This window comes from Anser anser, assembly GCF_964211835.1.
Source record: "Anser anser genome assembly, chromosome: 5".
Classification (NCBI taxonomy): domain Eukaryota; kingdom Metazoa; phylum Chordata; class Aves; order Anseriformes; family Anatidae; genus Anser; species Anser anser.
In genome coordinates, this window is record NC_139725.1 from 31,474,084 (window position 1) to 31,497,582 (window position 23,499).

The window sequence follows — 23,499 nt, forward strand, 5'->3', positions numbered from 1 at the left end:
AAGCAATTTTTCTCTTAATCACAGAGAAGTTTCCATATATGTTAAACAGTAGAGCAAAACTTTTTGTTAAGAAAAAAAAATGTGTATTTCCATACGGAGTCCATAGAGAAACAACACTGCTGTCTTGTAGTACTGAACAAGAAACATGATTGTGTACAAAATGGCTGAAATCAAAAGTGAAACTAGACAATATGAATTGGCCTGTTTTACAAAAATGCTAAAAAGAAATTCTCATGAAATTAGTGTTTTGAATAATTTTTAGGGTCTAATATCTTTGAGTAACACTAGACATACCAACCAGGGAAAGAAAAAAGAATATGGAACTCGGGAGAACTGAGTTCTTTGTGTTCTTGGGTTCAATTTCCAGCTCTACCACAAGTCTCTGATCAGACCTTCATACAGATAATTTACTGTCTTTGTCACTTGTTTCTCCGTTTTGGAATAGAAGGAATTCCATTATATATTTTACATATTTGGGCTGTGATATGTGCTACAACACGAGACTATAGCAGATAGTATAAGGAGACTTCACAATGATCCCCAGGATAGTGGTCTAACAAGTTGCTTGAGTCTCTAGATGCTATCATATAAGTGATACTAATGCTAATTCTGTCCTTTGCTTTTTAATTTCATCTTAAGTTTATCTTGGTGAAGTGCCCCATCCTAAAGAACACTGATTTCCGTGGATATGCTGAACATCATCCCCAAGAGCTGGGGGCACTCAGCACTTCCCAGGATAAATACCGTACTTTGTGCAATCAGACACAGTCTCTACAAGGTAAGTCAAGATGCTTTGGAGAGATAATAGCTTATCTGTAAGGACTCCATTCATTTGTTCACAATCACAATCACAGTGGTCTGTTCCATATGTCAGATTACAGACAGATCAGGCATTGTTTAAGGGCCATCTAAAAATCTGATATTGGCACTTGCCTTGAACAATTCTACCATGGTCCATCATAGCAAATGAAAAATAATACTTTTGTTTATTTTTACCGCTTCAAAGCTGGTAACAAAACAAAACAAAAGCCATTTCTGTAGTCAGCTGAACACTAGACTGCCCAGAGATAAGTAACAGAACAAACTCTAGCACAGCCCATTCTTACCAGAGTGGCAGCACACACAAACTGTACTCCATACCCACCAAATGGGTGGGAAGGCTGCCAAATCTGAGGCCTCGCTGTCGCCTTTCAGTTCAAAACCAAAGGACAGCAGTGAACTGAGACAAGAACTTTCCAGTCATATTCTTTACACTTACATAGCACGTGAAATACTTGAAAGCTCTGTGTGTATTTTATGTACGTATCTATATTTAGCCATCTTGTAAATTTGAAGTGGGACACTACCAATTTAAATTCCACCAGAGTTTTTGGCCATAGACATCCTATCTGTTCTCATCCACATAGCTGCAAAGCTTCTGTAATACCTGATTGTCAGCGGGGTTTACTGTAGGTAATACTGCTTTCACAATATTGATGCCTGACCCAACGCAGAAACATGCTATCACGCAGTACCACCACAAAACCACCAAGCAGACTGCACAGGGAGCAATTAAGATTTCAAGGGTACTTGGGTGTAATCAGGGTGTAATCTCTCTTCCATTTCTAACCCTCATCTTTCCAGCTGCTCTGATATTACTGAAGGCCAAAACCCTACTGCTTGCCTTTGTGACACCTGCAATTCAATGTGCTGGTAGGAGAGTTGGGGGAAATTCTCCTTCTCCCTTTCCTGTAGAATAAAAAGCTCCGCAGTCCAGCCCAACTCTCTCTCACACCCATTCCCAGACTCACAGACCTCCCATGCACAGGAGCTCTGCTCTGCTCTTCCTCTTTTACTGGTTAGAAGGAAAACAGCCAGATAAGGAGTGAGTGTGGAAACATGACCACCTTCCAGTCCTTCCATTGCTCCACAGGGAAACCCCATGCAAATACCACTGCCCAGCTTTGTAGGGAGGCAGGCTTGCCCATAATTAGTTGAACAGAACAAGGCAGAAGTCCAGTTTCATGAACATCATGGAAGTATCAACACCTAATAACTTTAACATTCTACCTAGAAAATCATAGTATGACCATGATATCAATATATTGCCCATGACTGGGAATTTGCTTCAAATCTATACCACTGTTCATAGGAGTCTTGGCTGCTACACTACAATGATTCATGTAACAGATCATATCCTACGCAATGATGAAAACTTGGCTGCTCTTGAGGCATAATGCTTGGTTGTGATGATATGAATGTACCACTGAAAGATGAAGACCAGTCTATGTGAAATTAAATGTCAGGAATACTTAGTGTAATTCATAAAGGTCTGGTAATAATATTGACTGAATTGTCTCTGAGGCAGTTATCATAAGTAAGCTTTGGTGATCCTTTATTTCTACCACATATCTATTGGAATGGGATAGAGGATGCTTAGAAATAGTACTAACATGAAAACTGCTAGACCCTTGAACAAAAAACTTTACTAGGGCAATCCATGCACTTAACTCAGAGTACAGTGGCAGAGAAAAATGGACATCTAAAGGCTGCATCAGCAACCTCCATTCCACTGTTCTGATCTTTACAACTTTACCTGTAACTATTCTTAAAATGGAACACTTCACAAATAAGAGCAACAGACCAAGACAGTAAAAGCAGCATGTTCTATTAAGAAGCAAGCAGCAACTGACCCCAAGAAAAATATTATAGTGGACTTGCATCTTACAAAAAACATGATACTATGTTGGAACACAATCTCTTGGAAACAGAAAATGTTGAGACATTTTCTTCATTAATTTTTGGTATTACCAAATATGAAACTCTCACGCGCTGAGCTGGACCATGTACTACCTACAGCTGCAAGGTACCAACACTGCAAAAGTGGGTTACAGCTATAAATGCTGTATTATTGCTAAATGATTTATAACACCCTTAAGTTGCTAGCAAGACAATAGTTTGATTCTACTTACTGACCAGCTGCTGACTAGCTGTAACTTACATAGCCCTAGGATTTTTGTTTTGGTATCCCCAAAATGATGTAGAAGTCTTGAACTTCTGGACACAATTTATCTGTATAATAAGCCACTCCAAAAGCCCAAGCAAGCATTGAAACCCTCTTGTATTGATCCCACTAACTGCTGGATTGGAAACTTTTGGAGCTAAGATCCCCTTCTGTGCTGTTGCAGTGGCAGTTTTATTAAAGTATTTCTAAGAAATTAGCAAAAGTAAAACATAATAAAAATAAGATTTAACCCTAATTTGATGTTGTAGAATTGTACTGCTTGCATATATTGTATAACATATAACCAACTCAATAGACTCTTATATAAAAATCAGCTACTTGCATATTAAGCCAGCACAAGCATGGCAGACAGTAGCTAGCTGCTGAGAACAGCTTGAAGCCCTGAGTAGGATCTCCAAGAGCTAGGTGTAGTGAAACTATGATATATTTAAATTAGAACTTTTCCAAGTTTATTTTATATGTTCTATGGTTGTCGTCTCACTACTTCTCAAGGGATCTTAAATTGCCATATCTGTGCCCCACACAGACACCTAATGTTTAACTGCAGAACAAAGAAGACAGCATGAGGTGGATTCCTAGGTTCAGCACTAGGCTTTACCGTAGCATTTTTCACCAAAAACGAACAGTATTTCTACTGTCCATGTTGCAAATAACCTAAACTATCTTTTTCTAAAATCATCAAAAGCTACCTTTAAATGAAATTCCAATGTTTTCCATGGCTTTTATACTTTTAAATCCAAGAAGGGAAAAATCCCATTTTTTGCTAGTGAGTCTATTCCAGATACGCACAGATGGAGTGAAATTATTTCGTGGTGTAACTGATAAGGAAAGTTAATCACTAGATAGAAATTGGTTGGAAAATAGATTTAAATGGCAGAGCAATATAACTTGCCTTATTTGGCTGCCACTGGCAATGCAACAAAAGTAGCACTCCTGAGATGCAGAAGAGATGTTTATAGCAGGGAAAACAACACAGAGACAGACATGCTGAGGTCTCTTTATCTGATAACTTTGTGGTAATTGCCTTTCATGCCCTGTGGCATGTAGGATGCACTAATTTGGCATTCAGTGAGTACAGCAAAGAAGCATAATGCAAACAAAGAAGCATCAAACTCTACATTACTGCTTTACCTTACTAAACAACCAAGGCACAACAGTTTTTGGAACATCAGAAGGTCTGTGGCAGAGATTTCTATGGACTAACACCATCCTCTTCCTCAAGTCCAGACTCCTGATGTCAGAGTAAACTGACTGATTTCAACAGTTCTTTCTGACTGACTCTGCCACGAGGTCTGGTTCTATCTGCTGCCTGAAACTTTGTCCTTGGTCTGCACCCCAGCTGAGTGGTTACAGGCATCTCTTCCTCTTGTACAATAGCCTGTTGATGTCTGCTGTCTTGAAGATAGGGAGCCTTCAAAAACCTGTTTCTACCAAAATCAATGAGAATTTTGCCTCTGAGTTTACATCAGTATTGCTGAGTATAGCTCAGTTCCCAGACATCTCATTCCGTCAAACAGGTTTACTTTTGTTTTTTAAAATATTCTTAATTTACATTTTGGGGTTTTCTTCTGTACTTTTTATACTAGCAGTGTCTCGCCTCTTAAAAATCACATACAGCTGTGTGTGCTCCCTCTTTCTCATAATAGCTGACCACAAAGACAGCAAACCTTTATTACTAACTGCAGGGAAGAATGCACGGCACTACACTCTACCTGACAGCTGCAGCTCCTCCACATCTGCTTTGCAATCACTCGCTCAGCATCCAGACTCATCACTTCACATAGCTTAATTGTGGGGGAAGAGTATCAAGGACAACAATGAAAGAAGAGGGTACATATAGGTACACATATAGGCATACACACATATACAAATGTGGCATATCCTCACCAATTTTTAGTATTTGGTGTTCATAATCTGGTCACACCTCTGGCCCCTTTACAAAAAATCGTACCAGTGTACTATTCTCTACACACAGCAGTCTTCACAAAGATTAGGCAGCAGATGCCAGGGTGAGATTATGTATCAATAACAGACTGAGGCAGTAGTTAGTAATAAATCCTTTACATCCTTATAAATTTGCTTGTAGATGCCGGGATTCACCCCTGCAGAAGGTAAATTCAGCTCCCACTCCATCCAATACAAGCTGTGCACATTTCTGCAAGGGGTGAGTTAAGTACAGAAAGCTTGGTCGTTACTGTTACAGCAAACTGAGATAAGATGCAACAGATGCAAGGAGAAATGGATAGAGAGGGGCAACGATGGAGTCCAAGGTCTAAATGCCAGGTCTGCATGTATGCCAGCTGCTCTGCAGCACAGGAGAGAGAGAGGCAAACAAATACGTACCAGGTTTAATTTCCAGCAGCTTCAGCCTGGAATCCTCAGGGGGATGCAAACGCCTCTTTTTGCGCCAGCAACGTGCCGGGTACGTGTACAGCTGACCTGGGGCCAGGCCTGAAGATTAGAGGCAAAAAATAAAATATAATCACATTTCAGTTTGTAAACCACAAGCGCTGTCCCTAGCGTCTTTGCTCTTGTCCTTTCAGCATCTCATTGTCAGAAGGTTCAATCCTGCAAATTGTGAGGCAGAACTATGCACTCCAGGCATCCAGTGCTCTGGAGGATCCCAAGCACCTCTTGGGATCAGGCCTACAGAGAATCTAGGTCTCACTCATACACTTCACTCAGCTCACTGAAACCAGAGCTGCACATAAATAATTTGTGATTTCTTCAGGGTAAATAGAATTTCAGACTCTCCTGGGTCACAGGGGCGATGCCTCCTCCACAGGCAGTGAAAGCCCCCTGGGAGAGAAGAGATGAAGTTCCGACACACAAATCATAAGGCCCTGATATGCAGACCAGCTCACAAAATTTGTCTTCTGGGTGGAAGCAAACAAAGATCCATAAGGTCTGGCTATTGGGACTCTGCATTTTTGCCTAAATTCTGGACTTTTGCTTAAAGACAGATTCTTCATTCCGGTTATTGCCTTCCTCTTGCCCACATCCTGAATGAGGGAGGAGATATGGCAGTAATGTTTATATTGCTGCATGCTCCATTGATTCACATTTGGTATTGCTGGCTTCTGAGCTGCCCTGGCTCTCCTGGCAGCCCCCCTTAGCCAATGCTCAAGCTATGCTTTGTTCTCTAGTACTGCAAACGCAGCAGGGTGTCATGAATGCATTACTACTAGGGGCACAGAAGCACACTGCCAAGTGCTTCTAAGTATCCTCAACTGCCCCAGCTACTCTTGATACCCAAAAAGACCCAGAAACGTTGGAAGAATGTCATTCTCTTCCCCTGCTTCCCTGCCCTCTCTGTCCACCATTTCTGCTTTGACTCTTCTGTCCTTCTGCTGTTGCTATTAGTCTTGAAGGGGGTACAGAACATCACTAAAGCTCCAGACTCAATACCCTTAGAAAACAGGTAAGACCACATAAGAGAGAGGACAGGAGTAGCATTACCGTATCTGAAATAGCACCAACAGTGAACAGCTGGACATCATTAAGGCAGTGTTAGTAAAGCAGAACAGCTCGAGGACAGCAGGATGGCCCAAGTGCTCTCTGGCGTCCCTTCTGAAACAGCCAGGAGAGCATAGCAGCTCGGGTACAAAACTGGTTCACTGAACCAGATGAGAATAATAACAATAATAATAATAAAAAATATCCAGTTACTAGGCAAAAAAAAAAAGACACAACAAAATTATTCACCTCAAGGGAATGGGCTAATCAAATTCTGTATGCTCTTGGTTTGAAATAGTTCTGCTGTTGGGAATGCCAGTGCAGACCCCAGCACTTTCCACCTGCTTCCCAGTCTTGGTGCATAAACAGAGGATCTACAACGTACTAGCTAGGTATGGCTGAGTGATGGAGTATTCACAGAGGTCCTGGCTGTTCCGGGGCACAAAGCACTACTGGTCTGGGGCTTTTCACACCCTTCTTTCATTGCTGCACAGCTTGCTGGGCATTATGCCCACCACAAGAAGGATATATTTTTGAAAGGGGCACGTGACTGGTTTATGAATAAAATACGAATAACCAGTACTTCTACAGTTCTTAACACACTTCTTCATGACACTTTGCAAACATTAACCACTGCAAACAATTGCTATTATAATGGGGTAGATTTTGCCTGGCTCTGATGTGAGTCATTAAAGAGGTGGAGCCAAGAAGCCTCACCCTTCAACAGTAGGTCCTGTGCAAGACCTTGCTCATAACATTCAAATGGGGGGTTGCTAGATGAAAGAAATAGGACAGAGGATCAGACTTCCATTGAACAGGTCTCCATAGAGGAGTCATTTGAATAAAATGGGCACCACAGCTTTGAACGTTTGTCCCAGCCAAAGAGAAGCAAAGATCCATTGTGGTTTTGGCAGAGTATCTGTTAATGTGTGTTCAGTTATTGAGAATTCACATAAGAATTAGCAATTCTGGATTCTGCCAGGACAGTGAAAGCCAACCACAACTGCTGAGAGGCCAACAAGAAACAGAGCAGGTATCCTTGAAGAAACAGAGGTGGGAAAGCCCCTTCCCTAGAGGGAATATAGCCCATGCAGGTGGCAGATAGGCTCGTAAGTTCCTCCAACACGCACCTCTACACCGCTTGAGGCAAGCTCTCTATTCCTATTCACGATACCCTTGCTCATTAATATGAAGCTATCCAGTGAACTTGAGAGAGATATTGAACCGCCACTTGATCCAAACCCATCAAATACTATCTTCAGTTCTCTATCTTGACCCCCATCTGTCACTGTGCTGGCTCACACAAATTGTGCATCTTTGATCGTTTACACAGAGGAGAAGCAATGAGAAAAGGGTCTGTTCTGAACGCTTTCAATCTAGCCCCCACACAGTTGGTGCATGTGGAAATAACACATATACAGGTCTTACTGTCTTCAGCCCTGACTGAGCTGTCTCTCCCTCTGGTGCCTTATAGGGCAACCAGAGAAGGTTCCAACCATTTGCTTACAGAGGAAATAGCAGAACCTGCAGTGAGTTATGTTGTTTATCTCATTAGTGTAGGAGAGTCATAACTCAAAGCTCCTGTGAAAGGCTGGGGGAGGAGGGGAAAAGAGGGAGGGAGTTCTGTGCAGTATTGTGTGAAATTAACCCTGAACTGTTTATCAGGAGATGCAGTTTTCTGACTCCTTTAACAAAGAGGACAGTGAGAAACCAGGTTAACACACTGAGATCGTGACTCTCCTCTGTTTTCCAAACCCTCTGTAAGTGAAAAGAGGTCCTGGAGCTTTGCCATTTGTCTTTAAACATTTTTTCAGGTTAGAGATAGTAAATGGCAGTGAACACAGCACACAAGACAGATACCAACGTGGTTGGTAGAGAATTTTTGGAGATGTTCAGTATGGACATAAGCACATTGTGTACAGCCTGAAAACAGGCATGCTAAAACTACAGAGGGATGGTCTGACCCACCATAATGATACTACAAGAAATAGATGATGCAAAGAGACCCAAGGGAGCACTAAATGGGCTAATAAAAATCAAGAAAGAGCAGAGCAAATATGGGGGAGGAGGGCTGCTTCATTTCGCACTGATTATTCTAATTCAAAATAACAAAGGCGTCAGATTTGGAGGCTGAAGCAGATGCAGGAGGCCTGATTCACTTAAGACTTTCTATGGAGAATGTTCCACCATTAGTCCCCACTGCAGCCCTGCAGGAGGAATGCCACTGATTCTCTTTTGCAGGGGAAGCTGCAGAACAGGTCAGTATTAGCAGTGAGGAAAGAAAGATTTGCACAGTGAGTTTGCTGAAGGTAGTCCAGAGAACTAGTGACTGAGAAAAGCAAAGTGTTAAGACCTCTCAGTTCCTAGTGTGATGCTGTAACTCCTCTATGATGATTTCCTCTGCAAGTGCAGAGACACCAATGAGACCCATTCAAGACTATCTGTGCCCACCTTTGTAGCAGATGCTCTTGCCAAAACATTACTTGTGCATATAGTGGATGTATTCTTGCTTATGACTGAGTTCAAAAGGATAAAAATAGCAGCATCTCACTCATAACCAGATGCTACAAGAACAGAAATTACATAGGTAAACTGATTAGCAAAAAAAAAAAAAAAAAAGAAAGAAAGCTAGCTTTGCCAAAGCATAATCTCTTAGGAATGCAGAGTTTTTAAATGAAAAAAAAAAAAAAAGAAGAAGAAGAAAAACAACAACAACAAAAAGCAACTGTGGTCATGAAGGAACCTTCAAAAGAAGGGTTAGCCCAGAACCTCATAAACCACATTTAGCAGTCCCAGATTACCCAAATAGTTGCGGCAGCTGAAACCTTCTTAGGGTATTTTTAATGCTGGTAAAACACCTGTTGTCTCCTGCACCAGAACTGGCTGCATTTTACTATCGAAAGAGTTTTCTGGCCGTATTGCAAGACAAGGTACTACATCTATTTTGGACACTTTAGGATTAGGAGCAGTGCAAGGATCTGCCCCACAGTAAATCCTAGGAAAGGGAGAGGGAATGTTTCAGCTAAGCACTCTTCAGAGGCATCAATTGCTTTCTTAGTCTGCCCACAGGAGGGGAGGGAAATATCCTTTGTGTTCCTCCCACTACAGCTGTTGCAAACTGGCTGATGGAGGAGGTAACAGCAGCCTGCACCTTCCCACAGTTACCAGATCTGGATTTTTTGTTTGGTTGCTTTTTTTTTTCCATTTTTTTCAGTATAGTTTACAGGAACCGCTACATATATATGCACATGTGTACACTGTGCTTCCAGCGTACATGCACACTAGCCCCTCCCTGCCTGGATTCTCTGGTATGCACTGGAAAACAAACAAACAAACAAACAACAGAAATCCATTTTGGTGTTGTCAGAAAATCTGTGCAAACTGTGGATCAGATACTGAGCCATACTCTAACAAAATTTCCACTGGGTTTTAGGACGAGTTCTATCTAAGTAACGTCTCCAGCCTTTAAACTGGTGATTGTCCTTCACCTTCCAAATAAGCACTTCAGACGGATTTACTCTAACAAAGGAAAGACTGACCAAAGTGTACAAAAATGATGGTGGTCTTTTCCCTTCAGCTTTGCTGAGCTCTGGAAGAGACCTTAGCCAAAGCTCTTTAAGGACATATATCAATTTATTTTTTGCAACTGAAGAAACTAAGGCTCCGGAGCTGGTATCCAAGTAACTTGTCCAAATCAAAACTAGAAGATATACGTACATCTCTCATCATGAGAACAACATTCATTCCTGTAACTGGACCCTCATGAATTTCAGCTCCGGTGTATATACTTCCCAATATAACCCCTGATTTTCAGCATTCACCTGAGTCTTCCACTTCTAGCTCTCCACCCTGAAGATAATTCCAGTCCTGCTTAGAGCAGGGCATTGTGCCTTCTGCTACAGAGTAGGATCAATAGCATTAAGAGAGCTACAATGATACAGTCTTAGAAACTACCATGTCAGGCACTTCTTTGGGTAGAGAGAGAATAATTAGGATCAGCTCTCTGCAGTTACCAAAGGAAATCCCCTGCAGGCACAGAGGTTTAGGCAGCTTCTCTTTCTGTGTGGCCTGTAGCAGGTTTGAGTTCCTATTAATTAAACCCCATGAGGGTTCAGTGGCCAGCCCTCCATACATGCACATGCATTCACAGACATAATGCTACCAACCTGGTCCTCTATGCCGCTTCTCCATCCAGATGTAGCAGTTGTTCTGAGCTACACCGGTCTGCGAATCCAGGAAGGGAAGGCGGACGCTCCGTTCAGCACACAGCCGAGAGTTGTAGCTGCGACAGTGCTCAATCGCTTCTTTGTAGAACTGGTCCCCAAGTCTGCCAAAAGAGATAGGGCGGAGATTAAAGAAGACTGCATCTTCCCTCAAACAAGACTAGGAAAAAAGGGGACATGAGGATGGTTTAAAAAAAAATGAAGAACCAACCAGAAAAAACTTTCTCTGAACACATGAAAAAAGCTGGCTGACACATGACACTGCTGAAGCGGATCATGCAGAAAGTGTCATCAAAGGATAAGACTCAGAAAGCAGACACAGATCTTTTCAGTAGGCATAGATACTGAATGAGCAAAGGGTGCAACCACAGTGGCCATGACCCAGGGTCAGCCAACATGTACACCATGGTGACCTCATTCTATTGTTTCTCTTTCCCTGTAGTTTGTTCAGCCAAGTTAGCAAACCAGTCATTTCAATTCTACGCTATAGGAACTCCTGCAGGATATTTTGAGCAACCAGAAAGCCAGCCAAATTTAGAAGAACTTCACTCCAGCATTTCTGATGACAAAGAACCCACACAAGCAAAGGACTCAATCTTCATATTGCATGCTTCTGAGGCACAAAAACACACACATTAACAGCTAGGGCCATGTCTGCAGTGGTCAGACCAGATGTTTTGTCTTTACCCTTCCAGAGTTTTCCACAGTCAGGCTTTAGGCACCAACAGCAGCTGGTAAGATCCAGCATGGCAAACTATTTGTTCTGGAGCACAGTGGGAAGAACGGTCCTAAAGACAATGCCACTTGTTTCATAAATATTTGTTCAAAAATTCTGTAGAATCTTCATACTCCCTTGAGAAAAGGTTTAAAAACTCTGCCTGCTGGAGATTACCAGAATCCTCCCTCCAAATTTTTCTAAACAGGGAAAAGCATCAAAGCAGAGCTACCCTGAAGACACAAAGCAGCTGTCATGCTGGAATACTGCAAAGTAGGTGGGCCATGCTGCTCAACCTCATTCTTGATCTATTGTCAAGGTGAAATTCAGTCGTGACATGAATTGCTAGGAAAGCTACCCATCAGGGGTAAGTTCATTAGAAAATAGGAGTAGAATGATATATAGCATAACTTGCTCTGACTCTGATATTCATTAGTGTGCAAAAAGAGTATAACATGCACAGCAAGGGAGCTGAAGGGATGCATGCACAGAGATAAAAGAGGCTCCCTTCCCTGTTCTGTTAGTTGTTTCCCTGCTACCCTCTTGCATAGACACAATTGGCATTTTAAAATTATACTCCTTTTGCACACCTCTGAATGTCAAATTGGTGCAAATTGCTGCTTTACTGTGTCTTTTTTCTGACTCACATCTTTTAAGTCACTCCTCAGTTTCACCTCATGACTTCCGTGGGAGCCATACTCTTTCCCCATGGGCTGCACTGGCCCAATATCCTCTCGTTGGCAGGGGCCAATAACAGAGGCTTACTGAGGAACACAACTACAGAGGCAGGCATCTCTAGTTCCTCCTTCTAACTTCTGATAATCAGAACTTAATTATCCTAAGTCTCAGGCTACCCAATGGTGGTTACATTGTGTTTAAGAGATCTTGATGAATCTTTCTTCTGTGAATTTATCCAGCTGACTTCAACCCACCTTTATTTTTCACACCTAAAGAATTGTAAAGCAATGAGCTCCATGGCTAAAAAATAATTCAAGTAAATAAAAGCATTTCCTTATGCTTGTTTTAAGCCATATCTCAATTATTTACAATTTTAAGTGCTCCACTAAGCTTCCACCAGGTCATTTCTCTAATGAACAAAGGTGGTCCAGCGCACCCAGGCTCTGGATGCAGAATAAGCATCACGGGTGGATGCTGAGCCCACCAGCTTCCTGCTGTTCTCAGCCACTGACTTCAGCTGCTGCATTTCAGAGCGTCCCCAATGGGGAGAATTGGGCAGTCCTCAACAGGAAGGAGTTACACCCAAGAGCCAGTACATCCTTTGGCTTCACAGATTCTCTAAAGGTCACTCAGCTGTTTCGTGCAGCAGCAGGCGTCAGTGTGAATCTGGCATCTCACAGACCTGTCCCCCACCACTGACCACCAGGCCCTGGGCAGCAGCTGGTGCAGGGGGGCTCTTTGCGGGGCAGCTGGAGGAGGGAGCGCTCTGGCTGTACAAGAGAGCAGAGGGCAGAGCTGCAGGCAGGGACATTGCAGAGGGGTGTCTCTGGACACAGAGCCCCCCACAATGACCTCAAACCACTTTTTCCATCAAAGGCAGGGGGGAAGGGAAGGGGAACAGAGGAGAAAGGAAAAGATAAGCCGCACTACTATACAAAGAATGTGGCTAGGAAAAAATGAAAGCTTATTAAAAGCTGTAATTAAAGTTGTACACTTGTGTAATCAAAGTCAGTAACAAGGAGACTCCAGTTGATCAAAGATTAACAGCTCTTTCCACAAACACTTGAGCTTCCGCAGAGCTAAGTCAGATTCCCCCTACATTAATCCAGGGATGCTCAATAACTCCAAGGAGTTTATTGACAAAAACAATACATCTCAGCAACCCGGATATAACATCTGGCTGGAGATGGCCACAGCTTCCGTCTTCTTCTAAGACTAAAAATAAGTACAAATCTTTGCGTGTTAAATATTTGGCTTTAACATTATCAAGTAGGATGACTCCATCAAGTGGCATGTACAGTTAAAATTCAGATTTTTCTAAGTGGGAGAAAAGGGTTTTGGGGATCCCAATGTGTTTAACAACCACAGAACCTGCCAAGTTAATGGTCAAATTCGTTCTTCACTCAATTTTTTACTCTGTTTTGTTATATTTATTTTAAAGACTATAAACATGCACCTTTTGCCTTAAAGAAATACTATAATTTAGGAGAAGCATTTAGTCACCGCCATACTTTAGGAAAGCTTGCTTCGGATCCACTACAGCAAGCACAATCAAAAACCCACCCCTAAGTATTCACTGGGAAGGCCAGTATTGAAGTACTGGGTCCTTAAGGGCTTGCCCTTACTTTAATTTTGAATGGATTTTTTTTAAGTAACAAATAATCAAATATTGGAAGATAAAGAAACTATATTTCCTTATGATAGTCATATCCCAGTGGAAAACAGCTACTTCCCTGCGACTACTTTTGGAAGCTTCGTTGTTTTGTTTTATCATTAGTCTTCACTGGAGTGAATCTCCATCATTCAAAATTTCAGTTAATATTTTAAGGGACGTTAGATACTTTTTTTTTCTTTGTTTTCAATGTGGTGCTACATATCCAAACACAGCATATTTTATCTTATGCAGGAAAAGCAGAAGGTATTAAAAGAATCCAGGCAAAAAAGGAAAGCATGGTACTAATGCACTGGTCACTGTAAAGTCACAGAGGTGGGATAAGACCCAGCCCTCTCCCAGGGGATTTACAATGGAAGTGGAGAACACACGAGGCAGGAATAAGACTGGAGAGGACAGGAGTTCAAAAGAAACTCAAACAGATCAGCTGAGTTTGACTGAATGAAGCACACGAAGGGAAAAAAAAATAAACAGACTACGTTGATAGTAAAAAGTGTATCACATGTCAGAAAGATTAATTATCTGGTGCTATATGCTTCATAGTTTTCCCAAGCTGTGTTGCCATGGAAGACTTACACTTCACCTCCTGAAAAAAAATCTGTAAAAACTATGGGGAATTTCTGCATTATTTCTATGAAAAGTATGTATGACTCAGTGCTGTGCAGCAACCGACTGCAAGGGTCGATTCTTCCCTTTGGACATGGGAGCGAAAGGTCACACTGACTTGTCTGGATTTATATTAATGATACAAAATCACCAGCATATGCATAGATTTCAACAATACTGGGGGAAAATCAAGGGGCTGACATTAATAACTGCCGGTCAAGGGAGGCAAACCATACCGAAAACAGCCCGAGTGGAAATACAGAATAAAGTTATCAGCACAGTGCAGAAAGAGTGCAGGCCGCCAGTGCAGGTCCTCAGGTGATATCCTGGATGCTTGGGACCGGCGGGACAGGTGACACTGCTGGGAGACGTGCAGGCTCCGCATCTACATTCCAGCCTGAGGACACTAAAATAACCCAGTTCTGCCTGACTAATAAAAGCTCTCTGGCTTGGAAAAGAACAGCCTACACTATTAAAATCTCCTGCAAGACTGCACATAAGCAGCCCCTTTTCAAGAGGGGTATAGCTCCAGAAGGAGCTAGGGGCTGTTTTGGTGGAGAAGGGTGGGACTGAAACTGAACCGCAGGCTTGGAGCAGCTGAAGTGCAGCAGGAGTGGGGCGAGCACGCTGAAGGATGCCTGAAGCACCAGCACTCCTCTGGGTCCTGGGACAGTGACGTGAGGCTGGTAGAGTCCTATGCAACTTTGTAGGTAGTCACTGGCGAAAAAGCGTATACTGGGCTGGAAAAGCAGACTGTGTGAATTTCATTAGGTCACTGTCCTGTTATATGTTAAGAAACTGAGGTTTTCTGACAAAGAATCAGGTCAGCTTACAACAAAGTCAGTGAACAACCCTTCACTTTCTCTCAACATTTGTCTGCCTGCTCTGCCTAGACTGTAGGATTTCCGAGCAGACTCTGACTTACTGCTTTTCTGTACCATACCTAGTGCCATCCCACTGCCTAGGCATGCCTTAAACCAAAGCCAACAAGAATTGGCCTGGTTTATGAGCAGCTTACAAGTCAGCAGCAAGGACCTAGAGCTTCGCTTCACTTTGAGCTGATTGTTTCTCTGGGAGTTCCTTCTGCCTACGAGGTAGCCTCATGGACCCTGAAAGCAGCGGAGTGGCTCTCCACCACCTCTTTCCAACCCAGTCTGCAAAGTCCAGGCTATTTGAGTGCACTACACCTTTTAAAAAAGCTACAAAATGGGCAGAACCTAGTGCACCCTTCCTCTGCTGCCTGTCACTTTTCAGATTAGGATCCAGAGAAGAACACTCAGTTAAGACATATAACCAGCCAAGCTCAACCATGGTTACAGGCCCACACCACCCCTGGAAAATTCATACAACGAAGGACCAGTCCTCCTTAAGTGCAGCTCTTACATTTTCAGCCAATACTATGAGTGTGAATCTGGATTGTCTCCGGTTCCAGAGGCCAGGACCCTTTCATTTTCCTCCCAAACCCGGCTCATTACATGACTAGGCAAGTAAAAAGCTGATAGCACAGAAAGAAATGATTAATCATGTAACGGAAAGCAGCAGACTTCCTTTGGAAGTCTACAGTGGTCCCCAGCTGATCAAAAACGTGGAACTTGTTCTCCCCAAGACTAGCAAGTTTTCATTTACTATACTTTTAGCCTCTAGTCTTACATTTCAGATCATTTGATACTGGGAGAAACACTGAGGAAAACTGAAAGACATTTTAAATCAGAAATTGTTCTTCAGCAACACAACCATCCAGTTTCAAACTGAGCAAGATCTGGGAAGCGTGGTAGGAAAAAGCAATGTGACGCTGCTTCAGAAGACATTCTGGCCTCTCCTGCTGGAGATATTCATGAATAAGCCTGGAAATAAAACACACGTGGAGTCTTGGGCCTTCTCACAATGATGGACAGAGACTAAGTCATGCAGATGCTACCTGAGCTATCAGCTGCCGGTGACACTGCAGATGATGAGGTACTGCTGACCAACTGCATGTCTTGGCAAGAGCTGAGAGAACTGCACCAAGCGGGCTATACTCGATCCCTCCAGCAGATCCCACAAGGCTCCTGACAGGCAACTGCTCCTCCTCTCCCTGAGCCTTGACATGAAGAATGCCACAGGGCTCAATTCTTCCAACACTCCTATTTAATATCTATGCAAAACCTCCAGGGAATATGATGAAGTGGTACGGGCAGCAATGCCAGACAGTATGTTGACAACACACAGATTTGTGTGCCTTTTTCCCCTCACACAGACAGCACTCTCCCAAACCTCTCAGTGTTGAAAGCAAGGGTGGCATAGCTGGCAGAGGCAGAAGTCAGAAGAGATAGCAAGGAGGCTGGCTGGAAGTGGGAAACGTTACAAACTGTGAGCTAATATCATTTATGATTCAAAGACAGACCAACGTGGACAATCTAATAGAGGCAATCATCACAAGGGCCTTCCTCTCTCTCTGTCTCTCCAGTCAGCATAATTCTGCTTTCAAGTGGTAGCCTGGCCAAGCTCATGTGTGTTTTTCACAACTGGGCTGTGCTACTATGACTCTACCTTAGACTAGATAAGCAACAGAGACGGAGCTAGTTGCAAAAATGTGGTATCGACCCTATCACAAAGCAAGCCAAAGAGATCAGTACTCCCCAGCCTGCGCTCATCCCTTTTCCTCATGCACTCTAACATCACTGTTTTTTTGCAAAGGGTGCAGTGAGCTAAATTCAAGCCACTTGACAAGCTGCTTTTCCTGGAGCTGAAACAGCAAATGCAACTGGAACCCTGTGTGTAACAGAGCCCAGCATCCACCAGACTCCAGCAGCACCTTTGGACAGCAGACCCACAGCTCTGGAGCATCTTCCCAGAAGAGATAAAGAATTCTGCTCTGCTCATCCTCACATTACATTGCAAGATGGTCGCACAACATCCATCAACAGACTGAAGCAAAAGAAAATATGACTCTGGATTTTCTAGCCCATAGGGAGCACCTAATGCTACAATCATATACCCTTTGTGATTGCAGAGAGGTAAGGTAACGAGATGCAAAAGCAATACAGAATGGCTTTACTGACCTTAGGTGAAGCAGAACAGAGTGTTCCAAACCCTACCACAAACTCTGAGGGCAAGCCAGAGAGTGCAGGAACGTGCAGATTCAGTTCTCTCACAACGGTCAGTTGAATCTGTCCCTGCACAACATCTTCTAATGATGTAAGGGGTGTGAACATGAGCAAAGGAAAAACAGGATTTCCAGATGGGCTACAGAGTGACTCAATTTTTTTGGGCCTTCATTTTTTAACATTAACTCAGCAGCTTTGTGAAGACCTACATACACATACCCCTGCCTCTCCTAAACTCTCCAAGGCTCTCAGAGTTGCTCATACATCCATTTTGTTTCTATACGTACCAAATCATTTCATCTGATGCACAAAATGAGGCCTGAACAACTTTCTGAAGCATGGGAGTTGGAGAAAAAAAATTGCTAGCAGAATTGTTTCAGCAGTAGATAAAATACACAAATCGGATCACAAAACAGTTTACAGATGCAAGCAGAGCCAGTGTTGCTGAAGTAGCAATGATCTGAGGGTAAATGCACGGAAAGGCTTGTAAGGATAGGTAATGCCTTTCATTGGAAGAACTGACACCGTCAGGTCAAAACAGACGAGCTTTCAAGCATTTTTTCAAAAGTACTGTGCCAGGTGCATAGACTGTATGTGGCACAAGCGATTAGGAGCCACCAGAGAGCTGATGACAAGTTCCTGAGTCAGCACTGGCACAGCCCAGACATTACAGCAGTCAAGGAGATGCCCTGAGCTATGAGTCTAGGTTTAATCATAGATCAGCGAAAGACTAACATGAGATCTTCCAGCATTCTCCTCTGCGCACCCAGCACCAGCCTGTCCCCTGTATGTAGAAGGCAAAGGAATCCCCTTTTGCCAGGTATTTATCAGCAGACTTCCCCTTGTTGGGGGTGGAAATCCCTAGTGGTGATTTGTGGCCAGAATCTACTGACTTCTCAATGCTTGAATCATGGTGTGATGCTGAATCATAACAGAGAGCCTGGCCTCACTGAGTGAGCTAAATTCACTACTCTGAAAACAGGTTTAGACTGTAATTTAATCCAGTGTGAACCTACAGGCATCTCATGAAAAAAATCTGACTGAATAAAAATGACAGAAAGTAGGCAGAGCTTACAAATTGGGCAAAATTGATCTGATTAGCCCCATCCTCACAAGTATTGTGGAAGTACAAGAGCTCTGCCAGCATTTCCATTTAAATAAAAGAAACATCAGCAGAACTACCACTGCCAAGAAGAGTGTGGTACATCAGGGTGCTTCAATAACAGCAGCCTGCAGGGCAAACCTGGCTTTCAGGGTCAGGAGCCGCTGCCATCTTTGTGCAGGAAGAAGGACCAGAGCTGGAGGTGTTCCTTTTCCTGCAGCTGCACATGGCCCTCCACACAAGGCCCACAGCAATATTCCTGCTCTCAGAGGGAAAAAGGTGGGATCTCTACACCCAACACTTAACGTGCAGAGTTATTGGCTAGATACAACAGGAATCTGTGCATGGTACAAGATGAAATGCGTGAACTTATCTCAGAAGATGAATTTCTTGGCCCTGTTCATATATATGGGGCTGTGAACAATCATATTATGGTGCTGGTAGTAATTTGTCGACTTTTCCTCTTACTTTTCCTCCATTTCCAAGGAGACATAACAGCAGTAGTTTCTGTGTCACACACCTGACCATCCAAGATGTTTCCAGAGTCAGACGTTGCATGCAATCTCTATTAGACTCAGCACAGTGACCAATTAGGTTAATCTCAGAGGCAGACTCCTTGGGGATATCACAGAGCATCTATTCTTTCTCAGGCCAGGGTTTCTGTTTTAAAGAGATGCAGCATCATCCAATTAAATGAACAACAGGTGCGAAAGGTAATAACCTAGACCTCTTTTTGTATCTGAAGACAGCAGTCAGAATTCAGCTTGGTCCTAACCTCCCCCAAAAGGTCAAAAATTCTCTCCAATTACTAAAAGAAAGAACTAATGAAAATTTCAGCAGTAATACTAGATTAGACATGACAACATCCAAGAGATTTTTTTATATTTTTTAAAGAAGTATCTCAAGCTGCTGGCACTTGGAGTCACCAGAAGTCTGTTTGGCTTAGTGCATTCATGGCTTTAGGGCCAGATGTAGTCAAAGACAAACACTATCCATTCAGCTCTCAGTCCCAGTTTCCCACAGTGGGACTATCTTTTGCATTCCTACACGTTAGGAGAAAGGCAGATTAGTAAAATCCATGATCTATTGCCTGACCTGGCACCTGGAAGCCGGCAAATGAGAGTTCTCCAGATGACTCTGCCTTGACTCCCTTCTTAGCTTTAACAGCTCACCTACACAACAGGGGCAACACCCAAGACTTACCTCAGTAATAAATTGTGCAGATTACTTTAGGCACTGTCTGTACTAAAAGATCCTCAGATCATGAAGAGGCATCCTCTTCTAGCTCTAGCTGTGCTGGCTAAAAATATCGTCCTTTCCCTCCTACCCTGCTGCTTTTCGCTGCTTGTCTCCTACAGCTTACTGCTGCTGCACCTCCTGCCAGTAGCAATAATTGTGTGAGTGCTCCCTGATCCACTTCGGCAAGGCCATTCGATGTGTTTGAGCAAACCCAGCTGACATTGCCTGGGGGAGCTGAGAACAAGCTCACACAACCCCTTCTGCCACCAGAGGTAGTCACCAGCAGCACAACCAGTTTGGGTAAGACTTCAAGTAGGACGCTTGTTTGTAATGGGAACAAGCCTGTCCACATCACGAGCGGTAGGGCTATGTCACTCCTTCAGCACAGCCCTCTAGGGAGACACAACGTATACAAATGGAAGGACCCTACCACCATAATTACATCGTCTGCTCAAACGACACCACCTAAACTGACAAGAGCATTCATCTTCATGAGTCTCCATGCATCTCATCCTTCACGAAGCCATGCATCTCCATCAGATCTCTACAGGCAGAGAGATATCAGGAAAGAGCATAAGGGTTGTGCATGTTTCTAGCCATGTCAGAACTGTACCTGTGAAAGCTTTACAGTGTGGTCCTAGTCTGAAAGACCTTTGTTAGCCCTCCTGGAACTTCCCAGGCTGGGATTTCCCCTGTGCAGTTATTTAGTAGATAAATATAGAGTGCCATTCAATCCAGATGGCACAATTTACAAGAGACTGAAATTAACATGCAAGTAGAAAAGTAGTAGAAATGATCCTAAATGACAGGGAAGGCTTCCCCATCACACAAAACTGAAATTACATTAACATTTTAGGTATTTCCTGTCCTTTGACTACAAAGAGTTAACGAGCTAAGTGACTTGCCTTTTTTGTGGGAACCTTGTATCGCCTTTTGCAAAGGAAATCCTTACACAGGAAACAATCCATTTTGCTCAGGTGAAAATGATCACAGAAATAGCAGAGCAGAGAGAAATTTATATAGATCTAGAATAAAACCACATAATTAGTAGAGTTTACTTTGCCTCTGAGGTCAACCTTGAAAAAAAAATCTCAGCAATAGCCAATATTTAAAAGATAACACTACTAATCCTGAATGGGTAGCACTTTCAGTTCCTCAGTCACAGTATGTATGACAAATAGACCACACACAACAAAATATAAAAATCTACTCGACCCACTTAATAATCATTAATCACACAAAAAACACAACAGAAAATCCTATTTTCTGCTCTCTACAAAGCCATCCTGAGCCTAGATAATTAAGGTTATGCTTCTTTGAGTTGTTATTGCTATTGAACACATAGGAACAATCATTCTCTTACTTGTGTAAACCTACTGACTTCAGCAAACATTCAGCAGGGATACACTTGACTCATGCTATGTAGGGGAATTCAAAAGAGGACTGTGAATTTTATTTCCTTTTTTCACCTCCTTCCCCCAGTTCTACCCGCAAATGGAAGCAGGGCAGATTACGGGCATTCCTCTGCTAAAGTATCATTATTACTGCTCAAAAGTTAGAAGCAAGAGATGAAACATGCATTGTGTCCTCCAACACATCATCTTACAGTTCCCTTAGTATAAAAAATGCCCTCTATTGAGAGTGCACTTATAACTAAGTGAAAAGTCTAGGCACAGGATCTTCTGCACGAGGAGCACATCCCACGGAAGTAGAGAAAACCATCATTACAAATAGACACACTGCTTTAACTCTGGGATGACATGTTTCACACACCTGTGTCCTTGCTTGTGTAGATACTTACATAGTATCTAAGAGGAACTGTCTGATAAAGTCAAAAAATAGCACACACCACATGCTTTTAGAAATTCAAGTATATGATGGTTGTTCCCCTATGCGCTGACTTTCCTTGTAAATGTTTTTCTTCTGGCTTCCCTCCCGTTCTCAGTACCACCTTAACTCAGTTATCAGATTGGGGTGGTTATTACTGCGGAACAGCTAAAGGAAAAAGAAGTGTCTTGTAATTCACTTAGCAGTTAGCAAAGATTGCAGAAATGTTTGCTGCGATTATCACTGCGCCATAAAGATTCCCTGTTCTGTTCAAACGATTTACTCTTTTGGCAATAGTTTCACTATGCTTAAGACACCAGTTGTTTAATGCACATCCCAATCATGCTGAGGCAAAAGATCTCAGATCCATCTTTAGCTCCATGTGTTCACTGAGGTCTTCAAAGGCTCTTGATGAAAGCCTGCCTGGGACCAACCATTAGATCCCAATTCAGCAAAGCACCTCATCAAATGTGTAGGTCCCCTTCAGTTCAAAGCCCTGAAGGTACTTGAATGCCTTCCTGAACAGAGATGACAGCTGAGCAGACAGCACATGCTTCATCGCACTGCTAGGATGAGGTCTTAGAAGCACGTGGGCAAGCCTGTTTAGGTCAGTCTGTCGTGTTTTCCTAGCTGGAACTAGCCAGAGCCAACACTTCCATTTTCTTTCTGGGATGCAATGCACTGCAATAGTTAAAGCTGTAGGTCACAAAAGTGTAATCAAGGGATCATGAGGCAGTCATTAATCAATCAACCAGTGGAAATAGGAACTGGGTAGATATCATTATCTCTACATTACAGATGAGACACAGACAGTTTGCATAACAAAGACAGAGAGAAACAGAAGGCCCTTTTCTTATTTCCCAGTTTTGCTCCATCTTTTCTTCTGAAATTTGTTATCTCACACTTCAAGATTTCCTTCTCCAACTGCAATCCAGCAATTTTCTTCATTCAGAGGCAAATCTGATTCCATGTCATCCCTGAATGCTAGCTGAAACTCTTCTATACCCAAATCAATTAAAGAAAGCTCACAAGAGCAACCTTTCTTTTTTCCAGACACGCTGTAAAAGCTACCTGAACACCACAGTGACAATGGCAAGCAAAGACAATGACTAAACAAGAATTTGGACATGGAACTAAACTGCATACCGAGTCTCCACTTCTGTTCCCCCAGTTAGTACCGAATGGGGACTAGCACCACAGTGGTCTATAAACAGGACCAGGATAAGAATGGCAAGCAGCTGAAGGAAAAGAACTGAGGGAGTCAACTGTCAGAGCAAGGAGAGGTTACAGAAAAAACGAGACAGAGAGGTTAGCCCATTGCCCTGGAGTAATGGCTAGCCTTTAACACATGGCCTCTGCTCCTGTCAGTATTTCTTCTTGGACAGGTTATCTCAGGAATTTATGCTTTCCAATAATTACCTTTCAGAGGGCTCTCACTTATCTTGCAAGAGGAATACACCAGTAACCTGACCTGCATTGCTCATGCAATCACCATCCACCCCCTCTAGCCTTTCCTCCCATCTCTCAAAGCAGGAGTGAGCTGTTCTTCCCATACTTCCAATGCTGCATCAGCAAGGGCTGGTGAAGTTGATAAAAATAAGAGTTTTAATGCTTAATGCTACACAAATATTGATGAGCTTGCAAGCAAAAGCAGTAAAACATTACAGCAAGTTAAAATACCTCAGGTACTCCTGCGATATTATCCAGAGCTAAAGGACAACGCTAGTTTTGCACCATCATGAGAAGCATTTTTGTCTGAGAGCAAGTTTTACTATTTTATTGCAGCAGACATCAGAGCCAGTCAGTATTTGTTTTAATAAACTTCTGGGATTTGCAGGACCATCTAAGTTCTTTTCCTGTTACTCTTCCAAACTACCTTTCTTCCACTATG

General features: G+C 42.8%; 1 protein-coding gene across 12 annotated transcripts in view; it reads right to left on the reverse strand.

Moving 5' to 3' along the window:
• The window catches only part of DPF3 (double PHD fingers 3), a 170,606-nt gene that overhangs the window by 92,641 nt on the left and 54,466 nt on the right, over window positions 1–23,499 (reverse strand). For all 12 annotated transcript variants that reach the window (XR_014585388.1, XR_014585389.1, XR_014585390.1 and 9 more), the window contains exons 2-3: window positions 10,627–10,787; window positions 5,348–5,455 (exon numbers count right to left, since the gene is read on the reverse strand). Coding sequence is in view for 8 of the 12 variants with exons in the window: in XM_083839354.1 (XP_083695480.1) it covers window positions 5,348–5,455; window positions 10,627–10,787 (269 nt within the window). In the remaining 4 variants the exon portion in view is untranslated. The remainder of the gene's footprint in view (window positions 1–5,347; window positions 5,456–10,626; window positions 10,788–23,499) is intronic.